Source organism: Saccopteryx leptura, chromosome 4 (genome assembly GCF_036850995.1).
Source record: "Saccopteryx leptura isolate mSacLep1 chromosome 4, mSacLep1_pri_phased_curated, whole genome shotgun sequence".
Taxonomy (NCBI): domain Eukaryota; kingdom Metazoa; phylum Chordata; class Mammalia; order Chiroptera; family Emballonuridae; genus Saccopteryx; species Saccopteryx leptura.
The window spans coordinates 168,785,754-168,804,867 of NC_089506.1; the positions used below are offsets into that span (position 1 = coordinate 168,785,754).

Below are 19,114 nucleotides of genomic sequence, written 5' to 3' on the forward strand. Positions count from 1 at the left end.
GTTGTATTTTATCAAAAGCCTTTTCTGCATCTATTGATAAGATCATGTGGTTTTTGTTCTTTGTTTTGTTGATATGGTGTATTACGTTAACCGTTTTGCGTATGTTGAACCATCCTTGAGATTCTGGGATGAATCCCACTTGATCATGATGTATTATTTTTTTAATATGTTGTTGTATTCGGTTTGCCAGTATTTTGTTTAGTATTTTAGCATCTGTATTCATTAGAGATATTGGTCTGTAGTTTTCTTTTTTTGTGCCATCCTTGCCAGGTTTTGGTATGAGGGTTATGTTGGCCTCATAAAATGTGTTTGGAAGTATTGCTTCTTCTTCAATTTTTTGGAAGACTTTAAGTAGAATAGGTACCAAGTCTTCTTTGAATGTTTGATAGAATTCACTAGTATAACCGTCTGGGCCTGGACTTTTATTTTTGGGGAGGTTTTTAATAGTTTTTTCTATTTCCTCCCTGCTGATTGGTCTGTTTAGGCTTTCTGCTTCTTCATGACTCAGTCTAGGAAGGTTGTATTGTTCTAGGAATTTATCCATTTCTTCTGGATTGTTGTATTTGGTGGCATATAATTTTTCATAGTATTCTACAATAATTCTTTGTATATCTATGATGTCTGTGGTGATCTCTCCTCTTTCATTTTGGATTTTATTTATTTGAGTCCTGTGCCTTTTTTCCTTGGTGAGTCTTGCCAAGGGTTTGTCAATTTTGTTGATCTTTTCAAAGAACCAGCTCCTTGTTTTATTGATTTTTTCTATAGTTTTTCTGTTCTCTATTTCATTTATTTCTGCTCTGATTTTTATTATCTCCTTTCTTCGGCTGATTTTGGGTTGTCTTTGTTCTTATTTTTCTAGTTCCTTAAGGTGTGAAGTTAAGTGGTTTACTTCGGCTCTCTCTTGTTTGTTCATATAGGCCTGAAGTGATATGAACTTTCCTCTTATTACTGCTTTTGCTGCATCCCATAGATTCTGATATGTCGTATTTTCATTTTCATTTGTCTGTATATATCTTTTGATCTCTGCGCTTATTTCTTCTTTGACCCATTCATTTTTTAGAAGTATGTTGTTTAGTTTCCACATTTTTGTGGGTTTTTCCCCCTCTTTTTTGCAGTTGAATTCTAGTTTCAAGGCTTTATGATCAGAAAATATGCTTGGTACGATTTCAATTTTTCTAAATTTGCTGATATTGTCTTTGTGGCCCAACATATGGTCAATTCTTGAGAATGTTCCATGTACACTAGAGAAAAATATATACTCTGTCGCTTTGGGATGAAGTGTCCTGTAGATGTCTATCATATCTAGGTGTTCTAGTATTTCGTTTAAGGCCACTATATCTTTATTGATTCTCTGTTTGGATGACCGATCTAGAGCCGTCAGCGGTGTATTGAGGTCTCCAAGTATGATTGTATTTTTGTTAGTTTTTGTTTTAAGGTCAGTAAGTAGCTGTCTTATATATTTTGGTGCTCCTTGGTTTGGTGCATATATATTAAGGATTGTTATGTCTTCTTGATTCAACTTCCCCTTAATCATTATGAAATGACCATTTTTGTCTCTGAGTACTTTTTCTGTCTTGTAGTCAGCATTATTAGATATGAGTATTGCTACACCTGCTTTTTTTTGGGTGTTGTTTGCTTGGAGTATTGTTTTCCAGCCTTTCACTTTGAATTTGTTTTTATCCTTGTTGCTTAGATGTGTTTCTTGTAGGCAGCATATAGTTGGATTTTCTTTCTTAATCCATTCTGCTACTCTGTGTCTTTTTATTGGTAAGTTTAGTCCATTTACATTTAGTGTAGTTATTGACACTTGTGGGTTCCCTACTGCCATTTTATAAATTGCTTTCTGTTAGTTTTGTATCTTGTTTGATTCTTCTCTTTTGTTTTTCTATCATTTGTTTTTGTTTGTGTTCCATACTTCTTTCCTCTGTTGCTACCTTTTTTAAGTCAAGTATTTTTGTGGTGGTTTTTTCAAGGGTGGTTACCATTAAGTAATAAAAAGGGTACCTACCATATTCATTGTTGTACCCTATCTTATGAGTATTTCTGCACTTCATCGTCCTTTGCTACTGTTAATCTCCATCCTCTCCTCCCTTTTTTTTCCTTTGTTGTCACAGTTTAAGTTTGGTTTTATTGTGTTCTTGGTGGAGCTGTTACTTGTGGTGTTGTTTTCTTTTGTTCTTTGAATCTGGTTGGAAAACCCCCTTTAGTATTTCCTGGAGTGGGGGCTTTCTGCTGATAAATTCTCTCATCTTTTCTGTATTTGTGAATATTTTTATATCTCCTTCGTACTTGAAGGATAGCTTTGATGGGTATAGTATTCTTGGCTGAAAGTTCCTCTCTTTCAGGGCTTTAAATATTGGGGTCCACTCTCTTCTAGCTTGTAGAGTTTCTGCTGAGAAATCTGATGATAATCTAATAGGCCTTCCTTTATATGTTGTACTCTTCTTTTCCCTTGCTGCCTTGAGAATTTTTTCTTTGTCATTGGTTTGTGTCATCTTTATTATGATGTGCCTTGGAGTGGGTTTATTGGGGTTAAGAAAACTCGGTGTTCTGTTTGCTTCTTGAATTTGAGGCTTTAGTTCTTTCCACAGGCTTGGGAAGTTCTCGTCTATTATTTGTTTGAGTATATTCTCCATTCCATTTTCTTTCTCTTCTCCCTCTGATATACCTATTATTCTTATGTTATTCTTTCTGATGGAGTCAGACAATTCCTGTAGGGCTTTCTTGTTTTTTATTATTTTTAAGTCTCTTTCTTCTTCTCTCTGTTGTGCCTCAAGTTGTTTGTCTTCTATTTCACTAATCCTATCTTCAATCTGGGCTGTTCTGTTAGCTAAGCTTGTTACCTCGTTTTTCAGCTCGTGAATTGAGTTTTTCATTTCTGTTTGATTTGTTTTTATAGTTTCAATTTCCTTGGTAATATATTCTTTGTGTTCATTGAGTTGTTTTCTGATCTCCCTAAATTGCCTTTCTGTGTTTTCTTGTATATCTCTGAGTATTTTTAAGATTTCTATTTTAAATTCTCTGTCATTTAGCTCCAAGGCTTCCAATATGTTGTCTTTTCTCCATAGATTTTTCCACATCTATTTGTGTTACCTCTCTTTCTTTTGTATCCATAATATTCGATTTCCTCTTTCTTATTGGCATCTGAGGGTGGTCTTGTTGATAGCACTAATTAGAATTAATAAAGAGTAAAAAGTAAAAAAAAAAGAAAAAAAAAAGAAAAAAAAAGGTAAAACACCCCACACAAAAAAAAAAAACAGTAATAATTTATTATTTCCCCCTTTTTTCTTTCTTATCTTTCCCTCCTCTCCCCTCCTCAGGGAAATATCGTGATGACCTGTGAATTATATTATGCTAAATGGAACAAAAACTGCCTATAATGGAGGGTCTGATTTGGGGTGAAGAGTTCAAGGGGCAAAAAAAGGGAGTAGGGACCTACTAAATGCAAAAAAAAAAAAAAGGAAGAAAAATCTTAGACAAGCATAAGATGATTTGCTTGTAAGTGATGGTTGACTAAGAGATATAATGAGAGGGATAAGAGGGAACCAGAAAAAAGGAGGAAAAAAAGAATAATAAAGAAGAAAAAAATAAAAATAATAAGTAAAAATCTGTTGTATTAAGTGGAGTGAACACTAAATACAATGGAGACCTTGCGTTCGGAGGAATGCTAGTGAGTTAAAAAGCAACGTAAAAAGTACCCAAAATGCCACAAAAATAAACAAACAAACAAGAAAAAAACAAAAACAAAAGCGAAAAAGAAAAATAAAGCCAAAAAAAAACCTTGAGTCCCAAATTAACTAATTTGTTCGTGATTGAGGATTAAATGGGAGGAAAGTAAAATGAGAAAAGAAAAAACGAATAGAAAGGAAAAAATAGAAAAAGAGAAAAACGAAGGAAGAAAAAAAAAGGAAGAGAAAAAAACAAAATAAAGCAAAACAAAAAAAAACAAAAGAGGAGAGAGTGAGAGTTAAGTGTTTTGGAGTATAACCTTAAAGGAGGGTGAGGATGAAGAAGAGAAATAAAATGTAACACTCATGGGTAGTGTAGTTCAAGAAAAGGGAAGCATAAGATGGGCAGAGAATAGAAGGACCGAGGTGGAAGAAATAGAAATAATAATAATAAAGGCAATAAGATAGAAGAAACAAACAACAACAAAAAAAAATTAGTGGAACAAGTTGTAAAGTCTGTGGATTTTTCTTGATTTTGAGAGGTTAACTTCTTCCTTTTTCTTTTCTCTCCCTCTTCCTGGTCGGTGACTCTGTACCCCAGGCTCTGCCCCTGTGTCACACTTAGGTAGGGATTTGCAGTTGATGGGATTCTATGGCAATGTCATATAATTGGCTTTAGTCTTGCTGGTAGTCAAGGCTTGTTGGCGTTTTCAGGGTTCAACGATGAGAGAGTTTGCTTTCCTGGAGTCTCTCTCCTAGTCCCCCCTTCCTGAATTAGCAGCCTGGTGATCCAGCTATAAGGCTGCAACTGCTTCTGCCTGGGGAGTAAGAGGCTCAAAGAGCTGGGAAATCCCCACTCTATCCCCACTCAGCGCAAGGCTTTGGGAAAGGCTCTGGCAGTCAGAGCCTCCAGTGTAATCAGGCAGGGGTGGAAGTCAATTGTTGTCAAGGTGACTGTTTAGCGCCTAGCATTCAGTTGGACCACTCAACCCAGGCTTTCCACACTTTGTAGCCTGTTTTGGCTGGGAAGAAGAGGCACTAGTCTCTGCTTGTGACTAGTGTAGTTTAGATCTTATTATCTGCCAAGTCCCTCTTGTTAGCGTTTATCCCTGAATATGGAGGCTCTATCAATCAGAAGTTGCCCCCGTCCCTTTAGCGAGAGGCACTAAAAAATATCACGCCTCTTGTCTTGGATCGCTGAACTGAGAGAGATCTTATCAATTAGAACCCGTGGGTGCGCAGATTTCATGGGTTAAGCTAATTTCAGTGATTGGGTCCACAGCTGTGCTCCCAAAGGTATTTCAGGCTGCCTGAGCACCCCTCCCCCAACGCTTGATTGTTAGCTTGAATGGCTGGGTGAGGTGCCCTGCCCACGGAGAGAATCTCTCAAGTAGGGAAGACCTCCCTGGCGCCTCTCCCGCTCGCCCCGCTGCTGGCAGCTGGGGCGCACTGGGCGCAGGATAATGGGGCACCCTGGGTGTGCGGGCCAGTAGGGCACTCTGGGCGCGTGGAATGCCCAGGGCACGCGCGCGAATGGGGTGCTCCGGGCACCGGTGGCTGGGGACTCTCACTCGCAGTGCACGGGCCGCTGGGAACGTTAGCGGTGCTCGCTCTGCAACCGGACCGGGCGCGTGCCGGCGGCTGCTTGCCACTCCCGAGTGTGGGCGGTGCTCGCTCTGCAACCGGACCGGGCGCGCACCGGCGGCTGCTCACCGCTCCCGAGTGTGGGCCGACTCACCGCAGGCACACTCCCTCCGCGGCTCCCGAGTGTGGGCGGTACTCGCTCTGCAACCGGACCGGGTGCGCGCCAGCGGCTGCTTGCCGCTCCCGAGTGTGGGCCGACTCACCGCAGGCGCACTCCCTCTGCGGCTCCCGAGTGTGGGCGGTACTTGCTCTGCAATTGGACCGGGCGCGCGCCAGCTGCTGCTTGCCGCTCCCGAATGTGGGCTGACTCACCACAGGCGCACTCCCTCCGCGGCTTGAATGAACGTCCCTGCGGTAGCTTCCTCTACACCCTCGTTTCTCAGATTCAAGTGATAACAGTCCTTTCGCTTTCAGTTTGTGTGGAATTCCGGAATGCTCCGAGGATAAATTTTTCTGTTTCTAGTTGATAAATTTGTTGTGATTTTGGGGAGATCTGTCGGTCGCGCTGCTCACGACGCCATTTCCGTTACGTCACTCCAAAATTGGACTTTCTTAATAAAGTACTCATATACAAAAAATAAAAAGTTAATTCTAAAATATTTGTGTCTTAAGGTTGATAAGTCAAGCATATATTTTGTTTTAAAATTTTTAAAGCTTTGCTAAGATAACATATATTGAAATTATTGATAAGTTAATGTGGTGAGGAAATTACAAAATGGATACTATTTAATATATTTTCCTTTACATGAATTCTTGAATGATATTAATTTTTCAACTGCTATACAATTAGATTTTTAGTTTTTTTAACGTTTTAAATATTTTTTCTCTTTTTCTTTTATTTAATTTCATTATATTTTTAAAAATAAAAATAGAATGAATTGAATGAAATAGGCTACATTTTGCTAACATGGTTTTTAACTTTACCTTTGAATGATATGATTTTTTTGGAAAGGTTTTTTACTTTATTTTTATTGTTATAATAATCATGCAGTAAATGTCAACTTTTTTAGTGTATAGTTCTACCTATTTGACCAGTGTTTAAAGTGTAAATATAACCACAATAAAGATATAGAACAATTCCATTACACTAAAAATTTCCCCCATATTCATTTGTAGTCAACCTCCCCCTATCTCTGAGCCCCCAGCAATGACTAATATATTTTCTTTCCCTATATTTTGTCCTTGCAAGAATATTCTAGCCTGATTAGGTGGTGGCACAGTGGAGAGGTGCTGGCCTGGGACACAGAGGACCCAGGTTCAAAACCCCTAGGTCTCTGGCCTGAGCATGAGCTCATAGCATGAGCTCATCTGGCTTGAGTGTGTGTTTACCACCTTGAGCACAAGGTTACTAGCTTGAGCACAAGGTCACTGGCTTGAGCATGGGATCATAGACATGATCCCATCATCACTGGCTTGAGCCCAAAGGTCACTGGCTTGATGCCCAAGATTGCTGGCTTGAGTCTAAGGTCACTGGCTTGAGCAAGGAGTCATTGACTCGGCTGGAACCCCCCCTAGTCAAGACACATATGAGAAAGAATCAATGGACAACTAAGGTGCTGCAACAAAGAACTGATGCTACTCATCTCTCTCCCTTTCTGTCTGTCTATCCCTATCTGTCCCTCTCTCTGTCTCTCTCTCTGTCTCTCTTGCTAAAAAAAGAAAAAAGAAAGAAAAAAAAGAATATTCTATAAATGGAGTCATACAGTTTATAATTTTGAACGTAGTTTCTCTCATTTACGAAATTATATAAGGTCTACCAGAAAGTTCTGTCCGTTTTTGGAATAAAATAAAATACAAATTTTTCTTGCCGTCAATAAACTTTATTAAGTAATATATTTCCACACCAATCCTATCTTCTGAATATGGTCCGAAATGGTTTGCTGAGCTGAATTAAGCCTTTCTGCCATCTCCGATGTTGTCAGAAAAGGATCTTGCTCCAACATGGTCTTAACAACATTGTCATCGATCAAAGATGGTCGCCCAGAACGTGGCTTATCAGAAAGGTCAAAATCACCTGTTTTGAATTTTTCAAACCATCTTCTGCATGTCCTGTCAGAAACTGTACCTTCACCAAACACTTTCAATAAATTTCTACATGCTTCTGTAGCGTTTCTTCCTTGTTGAAATTCGTATACAATACAGTGGCGTAAATGAACTTTATCAGTAGCCATGGGTACACTATCGCTTCACACATAAGACTAACGTGAATCAACTTTGTTTAGTTAATTTGCTACGTCAGTATGTATACATTAAGTGATAAAAATAGAGAGGCACACATGCGCCAAATAAACATGCTTACATGTCGAAACTTGTTGTGATAGAAACGGACAGAACTTTCCGGTAGACCTTTTATTAGTAGAGAACTACTTAAGTTGTTATGTGTACCCTAGTTCATTTCTTTTTACTTCTGGGTAGTCTTTCACTTCACAGATGTGCCACAGATTGTCAGTCTATTTCTCAGTTGAGGGATATTGCAGTTGTTTGCAGTTTTTGGTGATTATTAATAAGCTGCTATAAAGATTCATGTTCAAGTTTGTGAGTGAACATAGCTTTCATCTCACATGGGTCAATACCTGAGAATGAGATGGATGGATCATATAGTATTAGTATTTTTTAAAATTTATTTATTAATTTTTTAGAAAGAAAGAAACTTTGATCTGTTTCTGTATGTGCCCTAACCAGGGATCAACCCTATAACGTTTGTGTATCAGGACAACAGTCTAACCAACTGAGCTATCTGGCCAGGGCTATCTATGGTATTCGTATTTTGTAAGAAACTGCCAAACTGGTTTTCAAAGTGGCTCTATCATTTTACATTCCTACCAGCCGTGTGTGAGAGTTTCATGGCTCCGCATCCTTGCCAGCCTGTGCTATTGTCTTTCTCTTTTTATTAAGGTGGCAAGTTAAGTGTGTAGTTGCATCTCACTGTGGTTTTAATTTGTGTTTCCTTCATGACTAATGATACTGTGCATCTTTCCTTGTGCTTATTTTCCATCCATATATTTTCTTTGGCGAAGTATATGTTTAAATCTTTTGCCCATGCTTTTTTTTTTTTTTTTTGTATTTTTCTGAAGCTAGAAACGGGGAGAGACAGTCAGACAGACTCCCGCATGCGCCCAACCAGGATCCACCCGGCACGCCCACCAGGGGGCGACGCTCTGCCCACCAGGGGGCAATGCTCTGCCCCTCCGGGGCGTCGCTCTGCTGCGACCAGAGCCACTCTAGCGCCTGGGGCAGAGGCCAAGGAGCCATCCCCAGCACCCGGGCCATCTTTGCTCCAATGGAGCCTCAGCTGCAGGAGGGGAAGAGAGAGACAGAGAGGAAGGAGAGGGGGAGGGGTGGAGAAGCAGATGGGCGCTTCTCCTGTGTGCCCTGGCCGGGAATCGAACCCGGGACTTCTGCACGCCAGGCCGACGCTCCACCACTGAGCCAACCAGCCAGGCCTTGCCCATTTTTTTTTTTTTTTTTTTTTGCATTTTTCTGAAGCTGGAAACGGGGAGAGACAGTCAGACAGACTCCCGCATGCGCCCGACCCCCGACCGGGATCCACCCGGCACACCCACCAGGGGCGACGCTCTGCCCACCAGGGGGCGATGCTCTGCCCCTCCGGGGCGTCGCTCTGCCGCGACCAGAGCCACTCTAGTGCCTGGGGCAGAGGCCAAGGAGCCATCCCCAGCGCCCGGGCCATCTTTGCTCTAATGGAGCCTTGGCTGCGGTAGGGGAAGAGAGAGACAGAGAGGAAGGAGGGGGGGTGAAGAAGCAAATGGGCGCTTCTCCTATGTGCCCTGGCCGGGAATCGAACCCGGGTCCCCCGCACGCCAGGCTGACGCTCTACCGCTGAGCCAACCGGCCAGGGCCTTGCCCATGTTTTTAATGCATTGTTTATTTCCTTATTGTTGGGCTTCAAGGTTTTTTATAATTCTAAATACAAGTCCTTTATTAGGTATGTAATTTGTATATATTTTCTCCCTGTCTGTGAACAAAGAACAAATATTCTTAATTTAAATAAAGTCCAGGCCTGACCTGTGGTGGCGCAGTGGATAAAGCGTCGACCTGGAAATGCTGAGGTCGCCGGTTCGAAACCCTGGGCTTGCCTGGTCAAGGCACATATGGGAGTTGATGCTTCCTGCTCCTCCCCCTTCTCTCTCTCTGTCTCTCTCTTCTCTCCCTCTCTCTCTCCTTTCTAAAATGAATAAATAAAAAATTAAAAAAATAAAGTCCAATTTATTAATTTTTTCATTCACTGTGCTTTTGTTTATTTGTATAATTATTCCCTCATTGAAGGTTACAAAATATCTACTATGTGTTTCAAAAAAGTTTTCGAGTTTTAGGTTTTACATTTATATTTATGATCAATTTTAAGTAATTTTTGTCTAGTGTGAAGTGTATATAAAAATTTGGTTATTTCTGCATATGGGTATGTGTCTAGTTCCAGCATTATTAGTAGGTGGAGGGACTACTCTTTTTCCACCAAATTGCCTTTTAATCTTTGTCAGAAACCCATTGTCCATATATGTGTAAGATGGTTTCTGGATTTCTTTTTCTGTTCCGTTTGTCGGCATGTTTATTATTTCTCCAATACCACTCTTTTGATTATGTAGCTATATAGTATATCTGGAAGTCAAATATGTGAACCCTTTAACTTTGAAGACAGTGTGTATTCTGCTATTTTTGTATTGAGGTTTCAAAATGTCAATCAGGTTAATTTCATCGAAAGTGCTGTTCATGTCATCTATATCCTTAGTGAAAATTTGTCTACTTTTTAAAATCAGTTGTTAACAGTATGTACTGAGATCTCCAATTATATTTGTGGATTTGTCTATTCCTCTTTTCAATTCTATTTGTTTTGCTTCATATATTTTGAAGGGGCATACACAGTTATATTTGTTATGTCATTTTGGGGAATTGACCCCTGTAAGGCCAGTGACCACCGCCATGGCCATGCGGATGCAGGTTCACAGTTGATTTGGGCAGACGATAAAGGAACTGTGGAGCCAGAAAGTGGTGGGCCAGTTCGTTTACTAAAGTCTCGTAATGGTGGATGAGCAAACAGGCAGGGAAGACTGCTTCCCTTTCTCTCTCCAGTCTGTCCTGGACTCATAAGCCTGCACAAGCAAATAGCACTCCCCAGCCAAACAGGCTGACCCCACATGCCCCTCAGCACACTCACTCTCACAGACTCTCCAGCAAAACTGGGGGGAAAAACCTCTTCACCAGCAAACAATGGCCCCTCCCAAGCAGGAAGGCAATCTGCAATTTGTAATCTGCCACCCTGAGGGCAAGCACACAGCCTTCCACAGACACCCCCCCCCCCATACACACACACACACACACACACACACACACACATACACACACACACACGCACGCACGCACGCACGCGCGCCGCCCACAAGGCGCCGCCTCATGCCAATGCAAAATACAAGCGAGCAAACCTAACTAACTTGTTTCACACTTGAAACATTTTGGCTTGCCCAACAACCCCTTCATAATTAAGTAATGTTTCTCTTTATCCTTGTTCTGAAGTCTAGTTAAACTAATGTTTATATAGCAATCCCTGCTTTCTTTTCATTAGTGTTTGTATAGTATCTGATCCTTGTTCTGAAGTCTTCTAAACTAATGTTTATATAGCAATCCCTGCTTTCTTTTCATTAGTGTTTGCATAGTATCTGTTTCCTATTATTTTATTTTTAAACTATTCATGCCCTTATATTTAAAATGCATTTCTTTACACAGCATATAGTTTGGTCTTGAGTTTTCACCCAATCTAACCATCTTTATTCTTAATTTGTGTTTTTAAAGTTTACAGATAATGTAATTATTAATATGATTAAAGTTCAGTATATCACTAGCTATTTTATTTTCAGTCTCTTAATTTGTTTTTTCCTATTTTTGATTTTCTCCTTTGCTCTATTACTGATTCATTATTAATATTTTTTAAAAAAATAATTTTATTGCTCTGGTTGGTTGGCTCAGTGGTGGAACATTTGCCAGGTGTGTGGAAGTCCCAGGTTTGATTATGGGTGAAGGCACACAGAAAAGCAAACATCTGCTTCTCCACCCCTCCCCTTCTCTGTATCTCTCTTCCTTTACTGCAGCCGTGGCTCAGTTGGAGCAAGTTGGCCCCAGGCACTGAGGGTGGCTCCATGGCCTCACTTCAAGTGCTAAAATAGCTTGGTTGCCAAGCAACAGAGCAACAGCCCAGACTGGCAGAGCACTGCATGGTAGGGGGCCTTGCTGGGTGTATCCTGGTCAGGGTGCATGTGGGAGTCTATCTCTGTCTCCCTGCCTCTCACTTAATAAAAAAAAAATGAAGAAGAAAAGAAAATAAGTTTATTTGTTGCTCTAGTTTAAAAAAATATATATATATATTTTAAAATTAATCAGTCTAACTTAAAATAATATCATACTATTTAACACATAGTATAAGGGCTTAATAATGTTTTCTCTAATTCTTTCCCCCCTTTTTTTTTTTATCTGAAGTTGGAAACGGGGAGGCAGTCAGACTCCCGCATGTGCCCAACGGGGATCCACCAGGCAAGCCCACCAGGGGGCGATGCTCTGCCCATCCGGGGCATCGCTCTGTTGCAACCAGGGCCATTTTAGCACCTGAGGCAGAGGCCATAGAGCCATCCCCAGCGCCCGGGCCAACTTTGCTCCAATGGAGCCTTGGCTGCGGGAGGGGAAGAGAGAGACAGAGAGGAAGGAGAGGGGGAGGGGTGGGGAAGCAGATGGGCGCTTCTCCTGTGTGCCCTGGCCGGGAATCGAACCTGGGACTCCTGCACGCCAGGCCGACGCTCTACCACTGAGCCAACCGGCCAGGGACCCCCTTTCTTTATGCCATTGTTGTCATACATTTTACTTTTACATATGTATGTTTTAAAAAACACAATGCATTGTTAATATTATGTCTTTAGATAGTTGTCTTTGGAGCAATTAAAAATAAGAAAAGATGAATTATATATTTACCTCTATTTATTCTATTTCCAGAATACTGTATTTCTTTGTGTATATGTTATATCTTACCAGAGTTTTTTAAAGGGTGTTGAAAAATTTAAAATTTATTTGCATTTATAACACCAGTTTCTGACTCCTCCTGGCTCTTTTAAAAATGTGTTGTGCAAAGGCATCTGGGAATGTGTTTGACTTGTATAAATCTTTTGTACTTAAAATTTCAAAACCATATGACTGAATATATCATAAGATGTCCTTTGGTTTAATCTTCAAAGTCTGACATATTTACTTCAACTGATCTTATTTTAAGATTTATCTGAAGTTCTCCTTCTGATCTTGAGACTTAAGCCTGCTTGGTTTGTGAGTCTCTTTTTATCTGTTTTCTCTTGCTCTCATGTGTGGAGAGGGGATATCAGGACTGCACTGTCCTTATTTTTTATCTTTTTCTCCTAGTAACCTTGCACATACATGAAGTTAGGTATTGAGTCCCTTTTTAGAATTCTCCTTTACAGGTAAATAACCATTCTGCACTTTTTCAATTTTTTATAGAGAGATAGATCTACTTTTCTCCTATATAGCCTTAAACATTTTTATTGTATTTTCTCTTGAATATTTCATGTAATTCTTTTTGTTAGTGCACGGTAAATAAGTGGAGTAGTATTCACCAAGATGAAGGGCCCAGACTCCCTGTGGGGCTAACACTGGCTAGGCCACCAAACAGTGTCAATTCTCAAGTGTCCCCAGCTCTCTTGTCAAGTAGTGGAGACTATCCCGTACTTATAGTGGTGTGTTAAACTTAACCCTTCTACCGGAGCCATTATGCCTTACCTTGCTCCAGACACACATACCTTTAGGAAAGCTCAGGGATTCCAAAATTGGGTGGATGTCACCTGAGGGCCTGATTTATTCCAGAGCCACTGACTGCAACAGCTGTGAGTATGTTGTTACTTGCATAGGGATTGGGCAAAGAAAAAGAACAGACTGGATAACCTGAAATTTTTCTGAAAAAAACTATGTTCAGTTACAAGAGAAAACAACACTGTCAGCAGTTGGGCAGGTTTTATAGTAGAACTTATAAGTTATGAGAGTAACTGCAAGAGATACTTAATTTTCAAGGTTTCCCCTTTATTTCATGTTCAGAGCATAACATTTTCTTTTTGTCTTTTCCCCCCTCAAGGGGTGCTACATCCATTGTGTACAGATGCAAACAGAAGGGGACTCAGAAGCCTTATGCTCTCAAAGTGTTAAAGAAAACAGTAAGTTTGTTTCATTATATACGATAACATCTCTAAGGGGTCTGTTACCTGGAGAAGTCAGAAGCCCTAATTCAAAGGACAAAGGGGCCAGGGAGACGCCATGTGCAGTTAACTCATTTGAATCCCGATTTTGAGCGTGCATCTAAATGGGCTGTTTGTTGGCTGATGGGAATTGCGTGACTCTGAAAGCACCTGGATCTCAGATTGGATGTGGCCATGAGGAGAGCATGCAAAGGAAAAACATTTAGAGCTGGAAGGTGAACCTTGCTTTGTATATCAGTCATGATTTTACATGCACATGTATGCCTAGATTTTTAAATGTTGGGTTTGCTTCAGTGAAGTACGACTGGACCAATATTTCTGGGCCTGAACTGGCTCATCTAAGAAGTTTCCCTGGAAGACAGCTTAGTTGGTTAGAGCATCATCCCCAAGTGTAGAGGTTGTTGGTTTGATCCCCAGTCAAAGCAAACACAGGAGCAGGTCAATGTTCCTGTTTCTCTCTTCCTTTCTCTCTAAAATCAATAAAATAAACATTAAAAAAGAAGAAGAAGTAGTTTTTTTTGTCTTTGAACAATAAGGAAAATTTTGTTTTGGGGTTGCTTCTTTTGGCTCTGTATTTGTAAGAGAGCTGAGCAGGCAAAAGTTACTTAGGCTCCTCAACCACTGAATAAGAAATATAGCAGTTGAAAGCTCAAAATAAAAACACCAAGTCAACTCAGTGTAATAGATGTGATCATTCCTGCTCCGCAGAGGGTGTTTGTCATTATAATGACCCACATACATTTTCTGTCCTTAGGTGGTTTCACCTTATAAAATCACAAAAAGACAACATATTTTTATAGCTTTCTCAAATTTTATGTGAAATTCTTTCTCAAATTTTATGTGAAAAAATATGTGAAATATATATATTTTTGAAAACCCAGTTATAAAGTATGCTGAAAAGTATCATAAATTTTGAAGGCAAATGATGCCTCCTTTAGGCCAATAGATTTTTTTTTCTCTAAAGACAGCTAAATATCACCAGCTGTTTATGCATAGACTGGCACAGGAGAAGTTTGGAATCTCACATAATGAAGAAGAGAATAATGGCACAGGGTTTTTAGTTGAGTAGAAGTAGAATGATGTTGGGAAACAATCTGTTAGGATTTAAAGCCATAGCAAACTAACAACAGTTTAATTGAAATAGGTCATCATTTAAATGGAAATTGCTACTAATCAACTCTATATTCTGTATTTCCTGTTTGGTGTGGGCAATGATTTAAGTTATCCCGGAATGTAGAGGAATCTTTGGATTGATAAGGCTTGGAATTTTCTCTTAAATCAATTTCCTATCTTTATAAAATTTATTTGAACTAAGGATTATTAAAAATTTTATAAAATAGATTTTTTTTTTAAAAATATCTACTTCTTATGGAACTAAATTGGTATGCTTTAGCAGGAATCACACATGAGACAGTTTTAGACTTGGTTGTATCCTTTTCTGCCAGTTAAAAAAATTGTCAGTAAAACTTGTGAATGGTAATTTTTTTTCATATTTGAAGAAACTTTAAAAGGGCCTAGATAGGCCCTGACCAATTAGCTCCTTCAGTTAGAGTGTAGTCCTGAAACACCAAGGTTGTGGGTTCAATACTGAGTCAGGGCAAATACAGGAAGCAACCAATGAACGCACAACTCAGTGGAACAACAGATGAATGCTTTGTTTCTATCTGTATGTCTCTCCCTCCCCCTTTCCTCTCTTAGTCTCTTTAAAATCAATCAATAAAAAAAATGAATAAAAGGAACTATATCTAGGAAGGTATAGAAAAATAAACATTCAGAAATGACTTGTGAATGTTCAGAGTCCCAAATGACAAAGAAAGTGCTGTTTTAGTGAGTACTGGTTTAAGTAAAAACTCTTTGGATGAATTGGAATAGGAGATTGAAGACATTTGGTAGGTTCATGACTCATACTTATTGGAAAGTAAAGCTCTGGTTTGCTCTCACTGTATTCTGTTCTCCACTGCTGTTGAGGAAATATCTTCCTCGGAAGACAGGCAGGAAGAGAACGTGGATGGGCACCAGAGTCAGATGAAACAGCAGAGCGTTGCCGTGAGGCAGATGTTGTCAAACACAGTGACAGCTGTGCCAAATGGAATCAAAGAAAATCCCCTGGAGAAACCCCAGCTTTGAACATGAATTAGATAGAATCTGAGCATTGTCCTCTAGAATAAACCATGCAGGGAGATGTATAAATGAGAGAAATAGCAGGCAAAACCTCAGAGCAGTTGCCCCCAGTGTTGAATTCCATAGAGGTCACAAAGAGGAGGAAGGGGGGGGGTTCAGAAAACTTGAATTATTTATGTATATTAGTCTGGTAATAAAAATATTTGTTTTATAATTACATGTTATATCGTTTTCTCCCTGCATGTCTGCATATCTTCTTTCCTCTGTGCATATTTGTGCCCAGATTTCCTTCTTATAGGGACACTAGTATTATTGGATTAAGGGCCCACCTTACTGCAGTATGACCTTGCTTAAATTAGATACTTATATCTACAACAACCCGATTTCAAAATAAGGCCTCATTCTGAAGTACTGGTAATTAATTAACCCTTTGAGTAGTATGAACGTTCATGTACGTCCTCGTGCCTCCTGACCATCCAGAGTACAATTGTACATATACATCTTTAAACTTTGAGCTGGAGCAGTAGGAGACAGCCTTCAGTAGGAGACAGCCTTCATCTTCCAGCGCATCACTTCCCAAAGCCAGTCCCTGCCACAGCCTCAAAGGATAAGCCACCACGAAAGTGCTTCGTATGTCAGCACACTACAAGAAGGGAGCGTAACCGGAGGGACACAGGGTGATGCGCATTGAACGCCACAAACCACTTTGCCTACATCCATGATTTGAGGAATACCACAGTTGAAATTCTTTATTTATTTTTTAAAATTTTTATTCATCTGAAAGAGGGGAGAGAAAGAGAGAGAGAATGGGGCGGGGAAGGGAGAAGAGCAGGAAACATCAACTCTCATATGTGCCTTGACCAGGCAAGCCCAGGGTTTCAAACCGCGACCTCAGTGTTCCAGGTTGATGCTTTATCCACTGCACCACCATAGGTCAGGCCGAAAATTCTTTAGATGTAAGGAATAAATAAAAATACCTGTAAATTGTCCTAATAATATCATCATATGTGAGGACATATTTGAGATTCTGCTAATAGGGAGGTATGTGAGAATTGAGATAACAAATTTTTTATTTTAAAAATGTTTAAGGCGGCCCTGGCCGGTTGGCTCAGCAGTAGAGCGTCGGCCTGATGTGTGGGGGACCCGGGTTCGATTCCCTGCCAGGGCACATAGGAGAAGTGCCCATTTGCTTCTCCACCCCCACCCCCTCCTTCCTCTCTGTCTCTCTCTTCCCCTCCCGCAGCCAAGGCTCCATTGGAGCAAAGATGGCCCGGGCGCTGGGGATGGCTCCTTGGCCTCTGCCCCAGGCGCTAGAGTGGCGCTGGTCGCAGCAGAGCGATGCCCCGGAGGGGCAGAGCATCGCCCCCTGGTGGGCAGAGCGTCGCCCCATGGTGGGCGTGCCCGGTGGATCCTGGTCGGGCGCATGCGGGAGTCTGTCTGACTGTCTCTCCCCGTTTCCAGCTTCAGGAAAAAAAAAAAAAAAAAAAGCTTAAGGCAACATTAAAAAAATGAAAATGTATATTTTTCTTGTTTCCATAAATTGGTTATCAAACAAACATAATTTTAAGTTAATAAAACTGGAACTGGAATCAATTTCATTTTTTGAAAAAAAAATTCCTCACTCCCTGGGATCAGCAAGCATGAAAAAAAACTCACTACACAAAGGGTTAAGACTTCAATAAATCTTTTGGGGGGAATACAATTCCATCCATAATACTATTTATAAGAAGTCCAATAAAAGTTTCCTGTCTCTTTCACAGTTAATTATTTGATAACAATAATCCTCTTTCCCAAGATTTATTTAAACACTGTTTCAGGATAGTTTACCCAAATTTTATTTTGTGGTAGGATTAAGTAGCTTTCTCATAACTTAATATTTTAAGAAGGATTCAGATACATTGACAATAGAGACTTATTTCCCCATAAAACACCCTGATCATCATTGAGAATCCATTAGGCACTCTTAAGTCTGGATGACAGACAAATACTCTAATTTATCTGTAGGAGGACAAGTACAGCACTGCTCTTATCCATTTCCCATTGTTGGTCAAGTATAGGACAGAGTTAATACTGATAATAAACATGAATTGTCATATTCAGATAATTGGGTATTTTAGCTAATAAAATATCCCTGTGGGAAATTAACATGTAATTATAAAACAAATATTTTTATTACCAGATATTTTATAAATGGATATTTTACCATATACTTTACATATGGAAAACCATAATTTAGAAAATTAGAATACATTTAAAAACATATTAACCGGCCTGATCTGTGGTGGCGTAGTGGATAAAGCATCAACCTGGAAATGATGAGGTCGCTGGTTCGAAACCCTGGGCTTGCCTGGTCAAGGCACATATGGGAGTTGATGCTTCCAGCTCCTCCCCCCTTCTCTCTCTTTCTCTCTGTCTCTCCCTCTCCTCTCTAAAATGAATAAATAAAAATGAAAAAAAAAATTAAAAAAAAACAAACAAAAAAACATATTAACCAAAGAGAGAGAGAGAGAATATGTGTGTGTTCACATGTGTGCATGTTCGCATGTGCACACTGCAAGCATGCACACATGACAGAGAAAGAGAGAGAGAGACCATATGGGGAGAGAAAGAAAATATGACAAAGATCAGCAAGTTTTAAATTTAGGACAGTAAACTGGTATCCATGATGGCATTTCAACCTTTCAGTATATATGAAAAATCTTGTAACAGAAAGTTGAGGGGAAAGACTTAACTTCAACATTGAGATCTTGTTCAGTATAACTTAACATTACTTTTGGCCATTCAGCAGCCATTTCAAGATGTTGCAGTTTCTAAATGTTTGGTAAATACTGCTGGTTTTCTATTATGAACATATTTTAGTGCCAGAAAATAGAAAATGGCAGTTAAATCAACTTTTTACTGTAATGAAAAAACGGTGTTTTTGGAAACAATATCCAATTGTCACATCATTGATGAGGATAAGGCTTTGAAGATAAGAGTAAACGAGACAAAAATGAATTGTAAGGGCTGTTTTAGTTTGCATTGATAACTTTTTCGACTTTATACTAGTGATTATTGTACTCAAGAAGTCAAATCTCTAGGAATGGCATCTATACTTTTTCTTCTCTTGGGAAAAGGTAGCCTATTTATTTATTTATTTATTTATTGTATTTTTTCTGAAGTTGGAAATGGGGAGGCAGTCAGATTCCCGCATGCGCCCGACCGGGATCCACCCGGCACGCCCACCAGGGGGCGATGCTCTGTTGCAACCAGAGCCATTCTAGCACCTGAGGCAGAGGCCACAGAGCCATCCTCAGCATCTGGGCCAACTTTGCTCCAATGGAGCCTTGGCTGCGGGAGGGGAAGAGAGAGACAGAGAGGAAGGAGAGGGGGAGGGGTGGAGAAGCAGATGGGCGCCTCTCCTATGTGCCCTGGCTGGGAATTGAACCT

General features: G+C 40.0%; 1 protein-coding gene across 1 annotated transcript in view; it reads left to right on the plus strand.

Annotated features, from left to right (window-relative positions):
* CAMK4 (calcium/calmodulin dependent protein kinase IV) overlaps positions 1–19,114 on the plus strand; it is a 263,343-nt gene that overhangs the window by 106,219 nt on the left and 138,010 nt on the right. The window contains exon 3 of the mRNA XM_066382004.1: positions 13,444–13,522. Coding sequence (XP_066238101.1) covers positions 13,444–13,522 — 79 coding nt within the window. The remainder of the gene's footprint in view (positions 1–13,443; positions 13,523–19,114) is intronic.